The 20,247-nt window shown below is 37.0% G+C and overlaps 1 protein-coding gene across 1 annotated transcript in view; it reads left to right on the forward strand.

Annotated features, from left to right (window-relative positions):
• Nucleotides 1–2,205: 2,205 nt before the first annotated feature.
• LOC104403352 (mannosyl-oligosaccharide 1,2-alpha-mannosidase IA-like) overlaps nt 2,206–20,247 on the forward strand; it is a gene marked incomplete at its 5' end in the record, with an annotated part of 80,704 nt that continues 62,662 nt past the window's right edge. The window contains one exon of the mRNA XM_010011458.1: nt 2,206–2,310. Within this exon, the coding sequence (XP_010009760.1) occupies nt 2,206–2,310 (105 nt within the window). The remainder of the gene's footprint in view (nt 2,311–20,247) is intronic.

The following is a 20,247-nucleotide window of genomic DNA, read 5'->3' on the forward strand; positions in this document are numbered from 1 at the left end:
TATTTCTCCTAAGCACAATGAGCAGCAGTCACAATTTCTGTGGATTTCATATAGTATTTGGACTATCCCATTTATGATTCACTTATCAGAAGATCGAATAATGAATTGCAAAATAGAGATTGAATATAAAATGAAAGACCAAATTACTCACATACTTCAATTAACACAAAAGCCCTGGAAGTAAAGCAAAAATATGTTTTCCCTATATACATATCACTTTCCCAAGCATCTATATACTTTCAGAATCCTATATCAAATGGAGGTTTCCAAAATTAGCAGCCAAACTGAGATGATACTGCATAGAAACAGTTAGAATTTAGCACATATGTGTACTAACAAAGGTGTTTCGTATATCATCCTATACAGCACATGGCCATGCAGTCTAACTGGGATACAAATTAAAAGACTGTAAAGTTAGAAATTATATCTATCCAGTTGGTCAAAGCCACCTTATACACTCGGGATCTTACAAAAGGCACATAGCAGTCATTTAAAAACAAGCACATCCCATCACTTCTTCTTACACAAAAGTTCCATTAGATATAATGGAATTAATTCACCCATTTCTCAGACCTGCTATGATACAATGATGGTTTGAAAGTGAAGTCTAAGCTAGAATTTAAAAAAAAGAAAAGAAAATAATTCTGATCTCTTCAGTCAGTGAAGTAGAAACTTTGGGAAGTGCAGATGAAGGTTTTTCCTATGTATTTTGGCACCGTTAAATAGATCATAAGGTATTTGTGTACAGCTGGATCTGAGGGCAAAATAAAAAATAACATTTTTTACTTAGGATTTGACTGCTGAGTAGAAATATACAGACTTGTTTGTGCAAACTGTATGTGGATGATGATTAAAAATATGAAAAGAGGGTAGTGATAAAGGTGTGGTGCCTTAAATGCATAATACAAAAAATTATTAAAAATCAAATCAGAAAGGGGTAAAGTTGGTGTAGCAGAAATCTACTACTTCTAGGACAAGTTCACATTTCTTAACATACTGCTTCTTCACATAAGACTTCCATGTAGAGATGAATGTTTCTTTGACATGAAATTATAAAACTTCTTAAACTGTTTGGCAAATAGCTGTAATTCCTGTGCTTTCTGAGAATACTACTAGCCTGGAATAATGAGCTTAAGTATAACTAACTATGTAGCATACAGCTTTCAAATGTACCATTAATGAAATGTCTGCCCATTTCATTAATTGTATCTGCTTTCAGTGGCTTGTGTAAAGATTTCAGAATGAGATTAGAATTTCGAACAAAAGTTCAGAGACGTGCAAGTGAAGTATCGGAAATCTGATAACATTAGACCAATGGTTATCTTCAAGAAAAGTCCCAAAAGACCACCACTTCAGCAAACGTTCAGGATTACAGCGCAATGAATCTTTGTGATTCAACAGTAAAATCTTTATTCACATTACTTCAGAGTCTTCTTTTTGCCTATACTGATTTCCAGAAGCAGATGTCAGTGCATACATACTGAGCTTTTCTTAAAAGGCCTCCATATTCCTTGACAGATAGCACTGGTTTGTGAGTTAAGTAGTCATATTAATTCAGAAAGGCAAAATGTAAGGATTTGGAGACAAAATATTCGGCTCGTATGTCACTCAATTTACTTTGACAAATTGAAAATCAAAAAACAATTTAATTCAATCCTCACAGGAAACACAAGTGTCTCTGTTTTGAGATAGGTAGTGCCTGGATCTACACTGCTCAGTGCAACAAACCTAGTGTCTATCTTTCGTTGGTAAAGACCAGGCCAGTATGGGAAGGGATGTCACTACAGTACTGAAAGATCATCTGGTCCCTAGTGAATACACATCATGATTACATTTTTGTCATGAACATGTAACTAACTCATTCTAGTGTTACCTACCATTTTACAATAACCTGCGTTTACACTGAAGTAGGAAAGCTCAGAATCATCTGCAAGGAATTACTGTGGATATGTGGATTTAGAGAAAGCCCAGGTGGAAGAGATGGAAAGTTAAACAGGATGAAGATAATGGAGAGGTTATTTTGTTAACATGAGGAAGAGAAGGAAATACTTTAAAATGCCCTTAAAATCACTTATGTTGTCTTTCCCTATATCTTATTTGTTTTGCTGTTTACAGCTGTTGTAGCTTAATGCCTGCATCTATATAAAAAAGACAAAAGAGGCAAACAAAACAGTACAGACCATACAGAAAAGTATCAGGGAATAAAACTATGTCTCTTTATTTCAACAGAATGCTGAAATTTCGGTATTTGAAGTGAACATTCGTTTTGTTGGTGGACTACTTTCAGCTTACTATCTTTCAGGAGAAGAGGTAAGATATTTCCACATGGTTTATCTTAATTAAACTTTTTTAGAACTTTGAAAATGGCTTATACAGCAGAAATCAGTCCATTGAGTTTTCTTGCTTCTATTACTGTTTTATGTAAGTCTTAAAGCTATTACTTCACGTTAAATGGTTTTGTTTTTTGTCCTTGTGTTGAAACGCTACCCAGCACATTCTTACTGGGCTTCATGCTGGAGTGTGTAATTATGAAATTCCTATGCCGTGGTAGTGGTAGATTTTGTTCATCAGGTTCTTACTTCACAAATTGGTTTTGCCCATGTCCTTTAACTCCTATAAACTATACTTCTGTTGGCCATCCTGAAGCTGAAGCTCCAAATCACATGGAAAAGACATGTTAAGAATTAAAACATAACTGGTAAACCCATACATGTGAATGTGTGTAGAGAATCACTATTCCATTAATCTCTATTGCCTGTCATATTTTCTGGAGAGAATGTAGAAATAGTTTCGTCTAAGAGCTTTGACTAATGCTACTATTTCTGTGATGTGTTTGGAGAAGGCTATACTAAGTCACAGGTATTGTGATATTTTAAATTTTTAGCTTGGCACTTGAAAAGTCTTTAATCTTGCTAGTTTAACTTCTTGTTCCTGTTTGTGGATTATAGTAGTGTTTTATTGTAGGATTAAGACAAGTTAATACTCTTTAACCTTAAGTTGATTTTATTAATGGATTTCTTTAAATCCAAAGCAATTACCAGTGCAAACTCCACAAAACCCCAAAGATGTATAATTTTCTTTCATATGTAAATTTCCCCAATACTGGGTAAAGCTCTGTTTTGAACCTGTCACTTTAAATTAATTTAAATTCTATGGTGTCCATGTTGGTTTTTGTTAAAGTTTATCATTATGTTAAAAATGTCTTAGAAGGTACTATTAGGTCATGTACCTGACAAAGCAGTTATAAGGAGACAGTGTTCCTTTGACATTTTTACTTAAGAAGACTTACCTGTTTATTTCTCATGGTCGTGTCCTGAGGGTTGGTGATGTTGATAAGACATTAATGTTTTAAAATGGACAGGCTTTCTTATTGTATCTATCTTATAATTTTCTGGGGAAGAAGTTTGCACTTAGACCCATTTCAAATTCACACTTAACAGTAATGACAGAGTTTGAGAGGTGGTTGGTAGCTGACTTGATCTTTGTAACTGTTGTTTTACTTAGTGTGACATTTCTGACTCTTGAAGGAAATCGTTTGTCCCTCTACAGTAACTGAGCAACCAGAAGTAAGAGTATCTAAGGGTGTCTAGAATTGAAAGCTGTTCCTTCTGCAATTAAATAGTTATACCTTTCACTGCAGATTTACTTTGTGCAAACAGGAGTGAATTTTTCCAGTATAACCTATTGCTACATTTTTATTAACCGGTTTTGACAGTAGAGGTTGTTTGGCAGACAAGCTGGTAGAGGACTTCACGTGAGGAGTCTTTACCTCAAGCAGCAGTTGTCTGACAAGAAATGCCTGAAGCATTTGTCATCTGTGCTTCATATGTATATTGATGGTTTATATCTTGTGTCTGTTAACAACCAGTTTCACTTTCAATCAGTGCATATAGTTTCTCCTAAATAACATCTAGTCATTGCTTCTCAACCATTCCTTCATCTTTAGAGCGGCAGTTTTACCACCACCTCTTGGACTAGGTCGATAGCAGCACCACCTTTCAAATAAAACTCTTCTACTAATTAAATGAGGAGACATTTAAAATGGAAGAGAGTGCTTCACAAAATAGTTAATTAAGTGGAACTCTTTGCAGTGGAATATCGGCGCTACTGGATCCTGTTGTCCATTCTAAAAGTGGACAGACTCATTAATGAAAGTAAAATGGGCTCCTAAACACAAATACGGCATGTATGATTAAGGAGGGTACTGAGCTCTTGCAGGCTGGGAAAGACACCATCCATGCTTGCCACTGGTTTTCATACTCTTGGACAGATAGCTGCTGTCCAAGACAGAATGATGTTCCTAATCTAACAGTTGTCCTAGTGGCTTGGAAAGTGCAACTCTGCATGCTGTGGCTTTATCAGATTTGGGGGAAGTTCTCCATTTGTCTCCTAAATCCAAGATACTGAGGCAAATAGCCACTGCTGCTTATGGTAAGAGCAGGATGCAGCCATTCTGAGGACGGAGCATCTGTGCACCAGTGTGAGGTTTCCCATGCTGCATGTCCTTCACTGTTGCTGCTACTGACAGGTGTAGAAAGGACTCAGAGCCCCAGAAGCTGGCTGCCACCATAGAAAATATGTCTTTAATCATCCATTAGTCCATATTGGTGGGCATTCTAAAAAGGCAGAACAACTTGTATGCAGGCTGTTTGGAAGATTAAGCTTTCTCAGTTGAAAGCCCATTTAATTCTTTATTAGATTAACTATTGAAAAATCTTGTATTTGCTATGCTAACTTATCAATATCCTAATTTAAAAGAGCTATGTTTCTGTAAAAGGAGTGGTGGAAATAATTATTGTTTGTACTTCTGAATTACATTTCCATGGGTAATGATCCAGAGCTGCAACACATTGTATGTTCCATAATCATTTGTAAGTCTAACTAATCATGATTAAAGAATATTCTATCATATCAAGTAGTTCCTAAAACATTCTGCTCATATAATAATTCATTTAGATAAAGGCACCAATGTGAATAATTCTAAAAATGAACAAATTTAATACTTTGCCTCTCGATACCTGTGTGTGGTGCTCACTTGCAGATACAGCTATGAGATGCATTCTATTAAACTTTGTACAACTTCTGCCTTACTAGAATGAATAAGTGCTAGAAGAGTGTCATACACTGTCACCTCTTTTTTATTATTTTGTTATTACTATTTAAGCCTAAGCTGGAAAGAATTCCAGTCAGATGTCAAAATTCATTTGTAGAACAGCTGCAAATACCAGAAAACTTGATTTCAAAATCAGTAACTGCTTAAGTGCTGCTCTTGGTTTTGTTTTGTTTTGGTTTTTTAAGTCCCTCATAATAATATTGCATTTGAATGCTTCCCTGGTATTCTTCCATGAGTCTGTGGTTGTAAGAAATTATTAAAAATAAACTTGGTTCCTTTAAAGCACTTCTAGTATTGATTTTGTTTGTATAAAAGCATCTGGGGGAGCCTGTAATACGGTATGTTTAACCCATAGGAACAGGACAGATTGTTTTGCAAACTTTCTTGATAATTTTGTTTAAATTAAACTTGAATTAATTAGTAGACATATGATTCCTTTTGTAAGCAACTTGGTATGCAACCTCTTTAAGTTTTGTACTGGAAATAAGATGTTTTAGTAAGGGAGAGATCTGTTTTACAGCTGCTTTGCTGTACTTACTAGTGTAACGTAAAATTCTGGCATACTGAGGGTCTGGAGTACTGCATGCAACAAGATTCCCTGTTCTGCAGAACCAGATAATTGCTTAAAGCACACCCAAATGTAGTCATATAAGGAGATAATTTGTTAACTGTTGGAGGAGGACAACAGTGTGTCCTTTAACAGCAGCTAAGACCTTTCTTGGAATCTGTGGATATGACAAACATTTGTGAGCACTGTAATCTTCACTGTTGGGAGATACTGGTGCTGAAAGTCATGATAGGTGTATGACACTGCTTATAGGAAATATAAAAGCCTTACTAATGATATGACTAGCTCTTCAGATTTACTGATAGCTGCTACTTGTAGATACTACTAAAGCTGTGTAATGAGGGGACTGTTTTACTTGAAGGTTGGTTCCGCAGTCAGGGAATACATTGCATAGGCAGAAATAGAAGGAGCTTTTAATAATTGTTGTTTGTATGAGTAGCAAAAAAAGTAAATCCAAAATGCCCTGAAGCGAGTAAGCATGTGAGTTTCAGACCCAGTTGGTAAGTTCCCGGATTCCTTTGAAGCTTTTCCATTTTTTGAATGGGATGAGTAATTTTATTTTTTTTTCCTGACAGAGTTAAAATATTTGGTATTCAGCAGCTGTTCTTCCTGCATAATATAACCTTCTCTTTTCTAGGACTAAAGATAGTTATCTTCACTGGAGGAAGACAAAATAAATTTGATAATGATGTTCATATTGCCATTTTTCACCATTGCACGAAGCAGAAATGAGACAGACTTCTATTTTTTTACTCTGGCAGTATATCTTTTTTGAAGGAACACGAATTTATCCTGATCAGGACGAAGGAATAAAAAAGGCGTAACAAACTGTTCTTCATGATGATAAATGCTGGACTTTCTGATTTTCATCTGTTCTATTAGTCTCTACCAACTGTTAGTTAGAAGTACTAAGGAAAAAAGGCGGGGGGTGGGTAGAGAAGTGATGATAAATAACCTAATTAGTTTATATCTGCATTTAAGAGTTACAGTGCCACTGTTCAGCGTCACATGGTGATCTTGGCCTCTTGTCTGACTCCAGAGCTAATCATTGCCCGCTTAAACAACCATCTATTAGTGATGGTAGTGCTGTCTTATTAATGAGGAGCACATGTGAAATAATGATGCAGATGCTATTGATCTAGAGCTGCCTTTGCCAAGCTGACCACAGACTGTCACTGACTTCATTTAGTGCTAAGACATTCTCCAGATGTCTTTAGCTATAGCTAATTTTATCTGTCTCTCCTTCATAGAGAATATTTACATACCATAAATACAAAAAAAAATATTGTTTAGCAATCTGGAATAATAGGAGTTTGTCACTTATGCAAAGGTATTGGCCTATTTCTGCAAACCAGGAATGTAAGTTCTAGTATAGGTGCCTTGGGGATCTTACCTTGCTAGTGTGAGAATTGACCATGTTTTATCTCCGGCTTCCTTTCACTTAACTTGACAGTAATGAACAAGAGGCCTTTTCCTTTTATGTCTTAGAAGCTTGATTTCTAATGCTGTTTGAAACTCCAGGCATACTGATCACTTCTATGTGTATGCCACTTAGCTCCTCCTTACGCATCTCCACAGACTGGCAGTAGCGTTTACTGTTTGTTAGAAATTAAAAGACTGCAATTGCCTGTAGTTTTCTGCAGCCCTGTTTTCAGATTTGGGTATTCTTTACCACCTACCATCCATCTGCTGCCGCTTTAAGTGATACGTCAGTACTTCAGTGGTGTCATGTTTTAGTTCCTTTAGAGCTCTGAAGTGATCTTGATGATTTGTTTATTTTTTATTGTTTTATGATTTTTTTTAAACTTCTGTATGTCGTAGAATCCTGGAATCATTCAGCTTGGAAAGGACCTCAAGAGGTCATCTAGTCCAGCCTCAATACTGGGACAGTGCATTGGGCTTCTCCTTTTAAGAATCTACTTGCATGAGAACTTGCCTAGGCTCTTCAAGACGAAAATTAGGGCAAATTTAGCTTTTCTGCAATGGCTTGTTTCATGCATTGTGCTGTTTTACACAGACGTCTCTTCCTCCAGGCTCTCTAACAGGTCTCGTATTTCTCTTTTTTTAAGTTTGAAAACTTGTTTTTCAAAGCTTACTTTTATCCTGACTTAATAGTTTTTCATTTAACTTGTCAGATATTATCAGTTTCTGTATTCCTTAATTGGACTTATTATACCTTTGCTTTTAATTACCTTCTTTACAGTCACACCAAAAGAAGATAGAAATCGTCTGAACCTTTTGATTTGAGAATCTCGTGGCTGTGCACCTTACTTTTTTTCCTCCAAGTAATCTCCTAGCATTTTACCCATTTGGCTGTTCTTTCTAAGTTCATTTCAGCTGGTCATCTTAATTCTCTTTCCAAACTCAAACATTACCAAAGCAAACCTTTTTTTTTTTTTTTTAAATATAACAGCATGTTGGATTGGTGCATGTGGCCCCTGTTAGATGGTAATATGTCAGACTAAGTCAAGAGCTACTTTTTCCCTTATACACTCTGACTTTCTGCAAGAAGCTGTCATTACAGTATATAAAAGCATAGTTTATATCCACTCTGATGTAGCACTTACCAGCCTACTCGGGGACAGAGAAGGATTTAAAATCTCCTGTTTCCCACAGTCACAGTCTGTAATCTCCATTAGTATTTCAGTCTCTTTATCATCTTTAATAGATCTAACACTCTTCTCTTTTTGTGCTAGCTGCATCAAAATGTACTACAGAATCCCTATGGATTCAGATTCTGGAGATAACCTAAACTCCTAAGATTTTCTTTGATGTAGACAGGTCTGCTGTTGAAAGTAGACTGCCTTTCAGTCTTCTATTTCTGTCTCTTAAGTTCCTGCAGTGCAATTATACTGTCGCTGTTGATGACACCTATCTCTATGAATTAAGTTCCCTATACCCTAAAAGCCTCCTAGTTCCTAATGCTTCTGTTCTCTTTCTCCCAATGCTACTTGCTCAGCTGCTCTGTACAATTCTGCCTCTCAAGCTGAGATAATTCTGAGGAAACTTCAAAGGATGGTAACAGAGATGCTGATTTCCAGTCTTGCGCTTAATTCAAATTTTGCTTCTTGGTTTTCCTTCTCTTCCCTCTCTGCATTGGGGTTACTGATACTATATGCACATACCACAGCCAGAAACTCTTAATCAGCTCCAAGTACCTAAAGCCTTGTGGAGCCTCCACCACTGTACACCAATCAGCTACCATCACCAACAATTTTTGTGCCTCATAATAAAGACCCTCAGGCTACTCTACTAATGTAGAGTGAAAATAGTGGCAATTTACATTAATTCAGTGAGCTGCTGTCTGCTAGAGTTCAGCAGTGGGTATGTTTTAGATGTCTGCCATCAGCATGAATATCCACAGCAGGGGGACAGGGAGAAGCTATGGTGTTAGTCTGCTGTAGCTGTCGTAACCAAGCCTTCTAAGAAATGAGGAACCAGAGCCCTGCTTTTGGTCTGAGAAACATGAGTTTAGAACTCTGACCTGTACATAACCATATTCTTCTCTTCTAGTGGTTTCAAATTTGCATAACTGAAAGAAGTTTGTCTGGGGAGTTTTTTCAAAACAACAAAAAAATTGTTTTGTTCCATGGCAAATTTCTTGGTCATGTTTTTTGCATTCATGTGTTGACTTTAGAAATAACTAGTCCAAAAATCTTTATTGCTCATTACATTAACAAAAATCCCTGCTCACCTCCAACTACTATAGTCCGATGCTAAAGCTGGTAAACTGTTAGAAAGTAGAATGGATGATAATGAGAGCTAAGTAATATCTAATTGTGATTGTAACAGCTGGTGTGTTTGACATGAGCTCATGAGTTATTTTATTAAGTAGAATTCAAGCAGCTGAGAGGGAGCTGGTTTGTTTGTTCTAAGGATTTGGCTCTCAACCAGCTCCCGCAGTTTCACTTGATTGTGGCTTTACAGAACAGTTGGAGAGGGCATGTTTAGCAGATATACTAGTGTGAGTTCTTTCCTTTTGAGCAGCAGCTCTAGAGAGACCCGAAAGAGTTCTTTGTGAGTGGGTTAATATACTATACAGAAGAAATGATATGCTATTCACAGCCTGTCCAGAGTCACCATGCATCTGCAAAGTTCACTTTCTAAGACATTTGCCTCAGTATTCAGTTCTGTCATTTTGCAGCACCAAATGTAATTGCAATCATAAAGGAAAAATCATAAAGAAAAGTAAAAACATTGTCTAAAGAGTTGGTGAGATTGTTGTGTTCTGCAAATTTAATAGAAAATGTACAAGGTAGGGTTAAATACAGGGTTCTTTGGAGCCATTTGCAAGCAGTGTTAAGACTGTTGCAAGTATACTAGCTGTATTTAAAGAATAATCAGTATGTATAATTACAGCTGAGAATTTGACTTATTTCTGCAAATGAAAGCCACATAAAAATACCTCAGCCAGTGCTGACAGAGGGAGTAGATCAGCATTAATTTACCCTCCTTTAATTCCAGGCTATATAAAACATTTTTGAAAGTGTATTCTCTTTGTAGATATATTATAAAAGTCCAATTAGGTGATAAGTAATAAATGTATTGAATCATCATACTGACTTTTTTCTTTTTTTTTCCCCCAAGAAGTACAGGTGAAAATTGTATGTACCAGCATTTTAGTCTAGGCATGGAGTAACTCTTCATTTCTTCGTCTAAATCTTTCACAGTGTATAGCTATTATATGTCAGATTCCATTTTGTGCTTTGTCTCCATAGACTGAGTCTGATACAGAGGTTATTTTTCATTAAGGTAGGAGTTAAGTAGAAGATAAAACACCCTCTCCTTATTAGCTTAGAGAAGATAAAAGCATAAACTATCCATCCAGTAGAAGATTCCCATGTTTTTCATTCTATTGGCAACTACCAACGGCATTCCATCAGATTCCCAAATCTGATTTTAGCGAACAATCCTTCTACTTTTTTATCTTCTTGCAAAAATTTAGTTTGCTTCTATTGAAGACTTACATAGAAGTTTGCTTCTATGTAAGCATTAATTAATCCTATGTATTTTAAATATTAAATCAAGGGAATAGAAATGTATGATGAAATTGGTTAAGTTTCTTGTCCAATTTGCTGTTTGAAGGATCAGATTAGAGATTTGTTACAAAACAGCACCTTGTGCCACATACAAATCCTGCTGCTTCAAGCTAATTCAAAATCATTGAGAAAATGAATGCCTGAAACGAGAAGCAGACATCATTGCTGTTCTTGTGTGCCTTTCATGCCTTCAGCAGTAGGTACAGGTAATGGCTTCTTTGCTGCAGAAGAAACGGATATTCCTTTAGTCTCTTTTGGATTTAGCAATACATCTTGCTCAGCATATCAAACCTGAAACAGATACAAACAAGGCTCACCAGCTTTAAGTTAGCATGAGCTCTTGGGATCAATTTATGGAAAGTGCTAATTGGCCTGTGTATTTTATTTTATTTTATTTTTTTTTGGCAGGATATATTGTTTGTGATTTTCAAACAACAGAAATCTGGAACATTTGAAAAGAAAGATAAAAAGGGAGCTTTTCCCCAGGTCTTTTGGAAATTGCAGGAATCCACATGCTGTTTGTTTGCATTGTTCGTAAAAATACAACAGTTGAATAATGTTGATGAATGGCTGATAAATGAATGCAGCCCTGTCTCTCTTGTGCCAAAAGCTTGCCTCTGCTGTACACAGACTGTATTTGCGTCCTGTGTGCAAATGACTGAGAAGGAATTTGGAAAAAATGTTCACATGAAAAATCCTGTGCCACTTCCAGCACAGTGGATGCCAAAGGGGATTTGGGGTTTGGCAGGTAATGGCAGCTAAACAGAGCTGTCATGAAGTCTTTGTTTTCCTCAGATCAATGAATATAAAAGCTCATTTTGCATAGGGCTAAGTGCACAGAAATGGGCAAACTTTGCTTAAGCCAAACATTGAGAAGAGGATGAGGAGAATCACTGACAAGAAGATTTGTAAGATGAAAAAGAGGTGTAGTATGTAACACCAGTGTTTTGTATAAATCTTACTTGCTCTCCTCAAGGAAAAACAGTTTAGGATATATTTAAAGAGCAGGTTCAGTTTCTTAGCTCACTGTTTACATTGCAAGTCTTTTGTCAACAAGTATTATGCTTTTTATTTCCCACAGGTGTTAGCTGGTTAGCTATCTTACTGTTTAATTTTCTAGTAAAGTGTAAGGTATGAGAGGTCAGGAGATGGTAAGATATTCTGAAGAAGCTGGATTTTGTTTGATGTGTTCTGCTCTAATATTCTTCACTCAACACCTTTGCTTACTATTAACTCACTTGACCTTGGTTAACTTCTTCAAATGGTAGCTAAGTAAGACATCACAGTATGAGGGGATTCTCATCATTTAGCTACATGAAGGCTCAAAAGCTTATGCTAACATCCAAAAATCCCAACCTTATGTAAACTGACAAAACTCTAAAGCAAACAAGGAAGATCATTCCAGCATTAGTGTTAACTCGAGTAGAGTCTCAACCTTCAACTAACAGAAAACAGTCTTCTGGCATCAAGGGCAGGTTCCATTGTTTCTTATGATTCAGATGCATTGGATTACTGAAAAGGCTCTATAACTAGTTGAGCTGAAGAACTAGATGTGTCTGGTTTGTTTCTTTTCTTCAGCCTTTGGGCAGTCATCTGCTTTTGCAGGCTAAGCAAAAGCTGTTTTTGAAAGCTGGTTGTTTTTGAAAGCTGATTCAGTCCAGTTGGTTCCTTAAAATCGTGTTGTCCCCTGGGGGGTAATTTGTCCTTAATTTTTGCAAGCATGACTAGATAATTTTACAGTCCAGTAGATCCTCAGGATCATCATGTAAAAAGGCTATGCTGTGAACTTCATTCTTTTCTATTTTTCTTTGAAAACTTTTTTGTTCTCTTCAAACCAACAGCTGCAGAACAGTCATCAGCTCATAATACCATTTCTTAAAGGATGCTATTTTCCCCAACTTGTTCTTAAAAACACTATTCATAGTATAGAGACAATTTCAATCTTTTTGCTTTTATCATGCAAAACCAGTGAATAACTCAAACCTTCTCATCAGCATTTGCTGCTGTAGTGTACTTACAAACATCATTTAGTCTCTGTGCAGTCTTTTCTCTCCAGAGTTGCTTTTATTTCCATTTATATTCTAGAGGGAGGAACAAATAAACTTCCTCATTCCAGGCAAAATCAATAACTGCTGAGATGCACCGGGCAGACATTGCCACACTGCTCCAGGAGACTATGAGGATGGTACTCAGCACGTCTGGGCAGACTTACTTCAATGTTAAATGCCATCAGCCTTTCTGATTTGCTTGAAGGTTATATGTTAAGTTAATATGGTCATTAACTGACCCAAGGCCAAAAGTAAAGACTTACTGTGATGATAAGAACTCCTTGCTCAACCAATTTTTTCTTGACAGACGATGACATCTGGTGATAGAAGTAATGCGTGTAGCTGGTGCTAAGATGCCCCTTCTTAAATCTTACTTTTAAGACTTTTTTAATATCTAGTTCCAACTTGAAATTACAGTTCAAGGTGCTGTAATGTTTTAATTTACATACTAGCAAATATAAAAATACTTTAGTGAAACCTGCAAAGTGTTCTCTCTAGGAATGGCTATGTGAAGTGTGTTCAGTCAAAGAGTAAAATGAGACACTAAAGCCATGTCATGAATTTTGGTAAAAATTGAGAGAGTTTATGAGACTGCCATGTCTTTTTTTCTGTCCCACTTGCTTTAAGGTGGGGGGATGGAAAGCAAAGTAACAATACCTATGTATGCTAATACGCATACTTGAAATCTTTATGAATACTTCTGTTATTTCCTCCAAATATACACTACATTCAAAAATAATGTTAATCTTTGAAGAGAACATCTTGTGGCTGCTTAATTACAGGAATAATTTTGAGGTTTTAACTGTAAAAGAAGTTTTAACTTCAGGGAAATCAGAGAAGCCATTGAATTTCTCATAAATTTATGACTTGCTGCCAGCACTGCTCTTCAGTGAGAGCACTTGTTTCTGTCTCTTAAGAATGGGAAATGTCTGCTTGCCCTCTTATATTTTAGTCACTTTAGTTTTATGGCTTGTCCAGTAAGAGAAATAGTCTTATAGTAAACAGAAAGGAATTGAATTAGTCTGCCTGATGGTTTAACTTACAACATAAAAGCAGCTTCTTAAATCATAGTTCTCTCTTGAAGCCACCTGTTTGGCTTGCATGAAAAGAACTACGAGAGAGTTCATATTTCTTATATTTAATTTAAGGAAACTACACAAGCACTTTATTTAGGCTTGTTTTTGACGTGCCTGTTATTCAGCAGACAATTCAGTAACTATTGTCTTTCAGAGAGAAATCTCAACAATAAGAAAGCAAGCACTGAGTTAAGCTATCATCTTCTTTTCCTGCTATACAAAATAAGTTTTTTCTTGCTACATGATTCTATTCTATGATTCTATAAAAAGCCAGCTAGATGGTATGTCAGGCGTCTTGTGAAGCAAGGAACCTGCAAAGCCTGCTAAATTTTAACATGTTCCTCTCCCCTGAAAAATAACTTTGTAGGAACACGTCATCAATGCAACTGCTAGTGTTACAAACCTCACCTGTCATAGAGTCAAACTAAGGTATTTGAACAGTTGCAAAACCACTCTGAATTTACCCAAATGGACACCTTGTCGATCCCATTGTTTTTAATGGAATTTATGTCCAAAACAATTAAAGTAGTTTCTATGATGGTAGTTGTGACAGTTATCAGCATTTACTCGTAATCTGAGAAATCACTGAAATATTAGGTCTGGAACAGATAAAATTCTTGGTTCTTTTTCCACATATATAAAAGTAAACCAGAAGTAGCCTGTAGCTGCTGGAAAAAAATCAGGGAGAGAGTTTTATGATCAAATGGCTTTTTCCTAAGCTGTAAATCTAGCAAAGTAACAGTTGGCACTGTCTTTGTACTTGTGATCATTTTACTTTTTAAAATATTTATGATGTTTCCAGTATCTGAGATCACAAAATCTGGAAATTCCTGTGTCAACTTCAATCCTAGCATAAGAATTAAAAGAAGCATTTTACTGTTTAAACTTGGGACAGCCTTAATATAAAATATTAATTTTTCAGTGAATACTCAATTATATTCGTGTCCTGGTTTGGGCTGGGATAGAGTTAATTTTTTCTTAGTAGCTGGTGCAGTGCCGTGTTTTGGCTACAGTCTGAGAACAGTGCTGATAACACACCGATGTTTTAGTTGTTCCTAAGTAATGCTTACCCTGATCAAGGACTTCTCAGTCTCTCATGCTTTTCCAGAGAGGAGGGGCACAAGAAGCCAGGAGGAAGCAGAGACAGGACACCTGACCCAAACTAGTTAAAGGGCTATTCCACACCATAGCACAACATGTCTGGTATATAAACTGTGGGGAGTTACAGGAAGGTACCAAGTGCTGCTTGGGTCAAGCTGGGCATCATTCAGTAGGTGGTGAGCAATTGTGTTGTGCATTACTTGTGCTTCTTGTGTTTTATTCCTCCCTCTCTTTTCCCGATTATTGTTATTAGATTTTACTTTATTTCAATTATTAAACTATTTTTATCTCAACCTGCAGGTTTTATCATTTCCTGATTCTACTCCTGGCATGTGGGGGCTGGGGAATGAGCAAGCAGCTGAGCAGTAGTTAGTTGCTGGCTGGGGTTAAACCATAACAATTTGATCTATATTTAAAGAGTAGAAGAAACACTCCAAAAGAGTAGGTTTGCATTTATTCTTCTTGTAGCCATGAACACATCAAATGAATGGTCAGAGGAATTGCCCATGTGTGAAGAGGAACAGAGAATCTCTGGTAAAGGACATTAGAGTAAACTTCAATGCAAATGAGACTCTTTAAGCTTTTTGTGTTTAATGAAGACTGTGTAAAGCCTGCAGTTATGTGCCGAGTTTGTTTTAAAACTTTGTTATTCAAATTTGTCAGTTTGGATTTTCATCCTGCTTTGTTCCTTGCCCTACTCCTTTTGTCATCTTCATTACATGTAGTTTGCTGGTTCTTAATTGTTGTTGTTATTATTAGGTTACAGCTTGCTTCTTTCTAAAGCAAACCACTACTACCTTACAAGAGAAGATTTGCTGTCTCCTCTACACTAGATAATGTCTACACTAAGTCTAGTGTCCTATGACACTGCCCTGTGCATGCCCTAATACTCTACTACAATGTATGTATAAGATTTATATATAACTTTCGGCAGAAAGTGAAACATGGGAGGTTTCCTCTGAACATCAAGGAACCCATTTTTTAGTGTGAGGGTGACCAAGCACTGCACAGGTTGCCCAGAGAAGTTGTGGAGTCTCCATCTTTGGAGATACTCAGAAACTGTCTGGGCTTGGTCCTGGGCAACTGGCTCTATGTGGCTCTGCTGGAGCAGGTGGGGTCTGACCAGATAACCTCCACAAGGGTCCCTTTGAACCTCGACCATTCTGTGATTCTGTGAAGTTTTACTTACAGCTTCATGAAAACACAGCCTCTTGGCTATCTGGAGCACTTTGCATCAAAAGAAAGGAAATCAATCCTTTCTTAGGGCCATGGCATCAGCAGTAGGAGTAACTTTTTCCAGAAGGAACAAGCTCTGATAAATGTTATCCATTTGAGGCCTGGCCTCTCAGTGATAAAAATGCCCGACTTAGAATACTGGTGGTGGTGTCAGATTGAGACTATGTGGTGACTCAGGAAGACCGCCCTTTTGAGGAGGACCAGAACAAAATGACAGAGTAGTTATTTTTTGTTCTGTCAGCTCAGCCAGTTGACCAGGTTTGCTCTGAAGGTATGCAACTGCTAGTGGTTGATGCAAGGAGGATGGCAGAATACGGGAGATCCTGAGCCTTGGACTCTTCTGTCCAAGGACCCTTTTCATTCCAACTGTTAAGAGTCATTTCATTAAGCTATTATTCTGAGGATGGAGAAAAATATTAAAGTGTGCAAGTATATCTAGGAAAAAAATGAGCAGAAGAACAATTAAAGTGGGCATACTTGGTATCTTTTTCATGTTGTTATGCTTGTATATACTTGTATATTTGATAAACATCATTTAAAATTCCATTAACAGCAGGAAAAAACTTACAAGTATCACGTAGCACTGGCTGAAACATCTCTCCATTTGCTGTTCAGTTAACATTATGAGGCAAATAAAATATTCTTTACCTATGCAGAGTGATTTTAGCTTTTTCTGTGTCTGACATGGTGAACTAGGAGCATACTTTGGAGTGAAGGTATCACTCTGAATCACTTAATGGTATCAAAATTAAAAGATACAATTGCATTTACAAGGCCAGGAATGAATCTTCTGTTAGCACTTTATGCTGCATTAAGGATGCAATTATTGATTCACCATGCAAAGTTTATTAGGCTCCTCCATCCCACCCTGTGCTTTCACACAGATGGTGTTGCAAATCACCTCTCAATGGTCACCTGCTTGAAAGGAGAGTTTCATATGCAAAATGCTAGTCTTTGTTTAGATATGATAGCTTGCAAAATGTAAAACGAGGCAGCTATTTAAATTTGTTGTTACAGCACTTGGGCTGGGTACACAAGATTAAATAAAAAGAAAATTAGGAAGCAGATGCTTGTGGCTTAACAGAGGAATTGTGCTAAAAGATACTCTTCATTACTGGTGGATATGAGTAATTTTACTAAGGCAGCTGTTTCTTTAATCAGGAAAAACACAAACCTCTAAGATGACATCCAGATGTTTTCTGTATCGCTTCACAGTATAATGAGTTTGAATTGTATATGCCGTATTTTTAATTTCATTCATATTTACTTGCATCCAATATATTTTCAAATACATGTATCATCTTCCTTAGCTGTAGAACACCTGAGCTCTAAATATATGGCATATTTTGTGCTCTTTACATCCCTGCCTGGAGTTGCTTCTAGGGCTGACGGTGTCTCTCACCAGCATCCAAGCATTTGAATATTGGACTTCTGCGGGTTTGAGGGGTGGCTGTTTCGTTGGGGATAGAGGGATCTCGGGAAGGAGTCTTTTACTGATAGTGTGTTCATCCTTCAGTTGTGCAGTTTCACAGTGCCTCTTACAGTGTTGCCTGTTGTTCAAAGCAGGATATATCATAGTGATTATAGGTATATAATGGGTTAATATCCTGTTCCAGTTATGTAGATATTGGGTAAAAGCAGAGATTTGAAACTTCCACTAGCTCTTAGGTGTGTGCTCAGTCCTTTGTCATGGGCTGCTGATGGATTTAGTGCCTGCTAGCTTTGCATTCTGCCCTTGCTCGAAACACATGCTTTATTTGACTGGAGAACTGGCTTTCTATTGCTGACAGGACGCTAGATTGCGACTGGGATCCCAGGTCTTTGACACTGATTTACTGACACTGAGCTGTTTCATAATTTATTTATTTCAGGTGGTATGGGCTTTCAGAATCCTAAGATTGGAGCACAGCTTTTGTAGAAGTGGGTCTTGCTACCTGTGGTTTGGGCCTCAGGAGCCAGCTGCCAGCACACAGTTGATTGCATATATGCAGCAAATCCAACTCATTACTCATTGTGCATGCTGTATATCACACCTCTTGAAAAACTGAGGCTGCCCTGAGTTTGGGGTGAGAAATTCCCAAAGGATTTACACCTAACAAATTCTTTTTATAACAGGCAATTGTTAAAGTTTACTACATTCATTACCACCTTTTCTTGAATTATCACAGCAGAGATATTATTAAATGGTCAGTTCATGTCTTTCCAGGTACTAATGGGTTCTAACTTTTAATTGTGCATGTATACATATGCTTTAAAAAACCTAATGCTTTCTTGACATTAGTAGATAAATTAGTAGTTATTTTTTCTCTTGTAGTCTAAAAGTTCTTCCTGTTAAAAAGCTCTGGGAGTTTATGTCTATGTAAGCAATCTTAAATACACATGTATAGCACAAAAGGAAATAACTAAATATAACTGAAACAAACTCTTCCTTTTTTTTTTTAATTCTGCAGTTATTTAGCAGTTCTTTCATTCCAATTTTTAACATTCAAGTTAGTTGTGTATAAGTTACCGTATGTTTCTCTGGTTTATGCCTTGCCTTCTTTCTGCCAGTTGGTATTATATATTACTGGCCTTTCTAAGATAAGATTTTCAAACACAATATATCTACTTAGAAATTCTTTAGTAAAAAAATAACTGAAGTATGTTAGCTACTGCTGATAACCTGGGGGGCTTTGTGCTTGTTGCTATGTACATTTGGATTAAATCTGGAAATCTCTCACTAATCCAGTTACTTCCATTTGATTAAGTTCTCTACAGTCTTTTCTGCAGAGGGGCGACTCTTCATGGTACTATGGGACTTCTCCGGTACAATAATCAGCTAGAAAAGAAGATTAATTTTCTTGCCATCAGTGAAACCACAACAAAAACAGGCTAATTGAAGAAGGGATTTTTTTTCCCCAAAAAAATATAATCTACTTTTTGTAAGAAGCATCTTTTTAAAGTGTATCTGCTTCTATGAGCTGGTGACCAGTGTACTGAAGTATTTTACAAAGACCAGTACAAATCTAAAGGCTTACCCGTGTTTTTTTATTTCCTCAAGTTGTGAAAAAGACTCTACCAGTTTGCAGGTGAGATATTTTTGCTCACAGATGCTACAGCTGCCTGAATCTCTCCAGTAAGGTTATTTACATACTTCTATAATCATGATTTTCAAAAGCTGGAAACTTGCTTATGTACACCTGAATGGCCACGACATCACGGGTGACAAGAGCTTTTGCAAGGTTGAGCTTTCTGATACCTGCTGCTCTTGCATATGTGTCAAATGTAAGCTTTGAATTCCCATACTGAAGATCTTATTATAATTAATTACTACCCTGTGGCTGTTTCAGCCTTAGATTGGTGTAGAAAGCTCCCTGTTAACTACAGGACTGTATTTTCCAGGCTTTCCCCACTGAAAATCACTTGTTTTTACCACGTTCCATCCCAGCACTGTATGATGGTAAATGTTGAGCAGGACTGTGGGAATGGCTGCAGATTATCATTATTTTTAAATTAAACAGTCCTGCTTTACAGAAGCAGATATATACAGCTGTGATATTGTTTCTATGTCTGAGGGAGAGATTTGTATGGAAACTAATGCTGCTTAGAGAATTTTAATGAGACCGTCTGAGATTAATTACCAAACTAAGGGTTTTGGTTGGGGTTTTTTTGTGGGGTTTTTTTTTTTGTTGTTGTTGTTTTTGTTGTTCTTTAATTTAGTTCTTTTCTTGGGATTTCTGACGTCTCCTAACCCCAAGATGCCCCTGTGCTGTGCTGTGTTAATGACCTATCTTGTGCTCCCTCTGCTGGCATCCCGAAGGGATGGAAACCCAGCAGGTTGTGTTCTGCTAATCTCCAGGGAGGAGGCACCTGTTTAAATTCTCAATAAAATAAAATGCTGCCCTATCAAGTTTCTCATATGAAGGTCTGGCAAACCATGCTTTGTAAAGAAGCTAAAGCACACTTTGTTTTCTTCACGCTACTTTTACAGAATTGGTGGAAATCTACATTTCCAGCACATAGTCATGTCCTTACTGTCTGAGCTGGCTGTTCCTGGGATGCTCCTGTTGGTGGGTTTGGCTTTCTC

Source organism: Nestor notabilis, unplaced genomic scaffold, assembly GCF_000696875.1.
Source record: "Nestor notabilis isolate BGI_N333 unplaced genomic scaffold, ASM69687v1 scaffold503, whole genome shotgun sequence".
Classification (NCBI taxonomy): Eukaryota; Metazoa; Chordata; class Aves; order Psittaciformes; family Psittacidae; genus Nestor; species Nestor notabilis.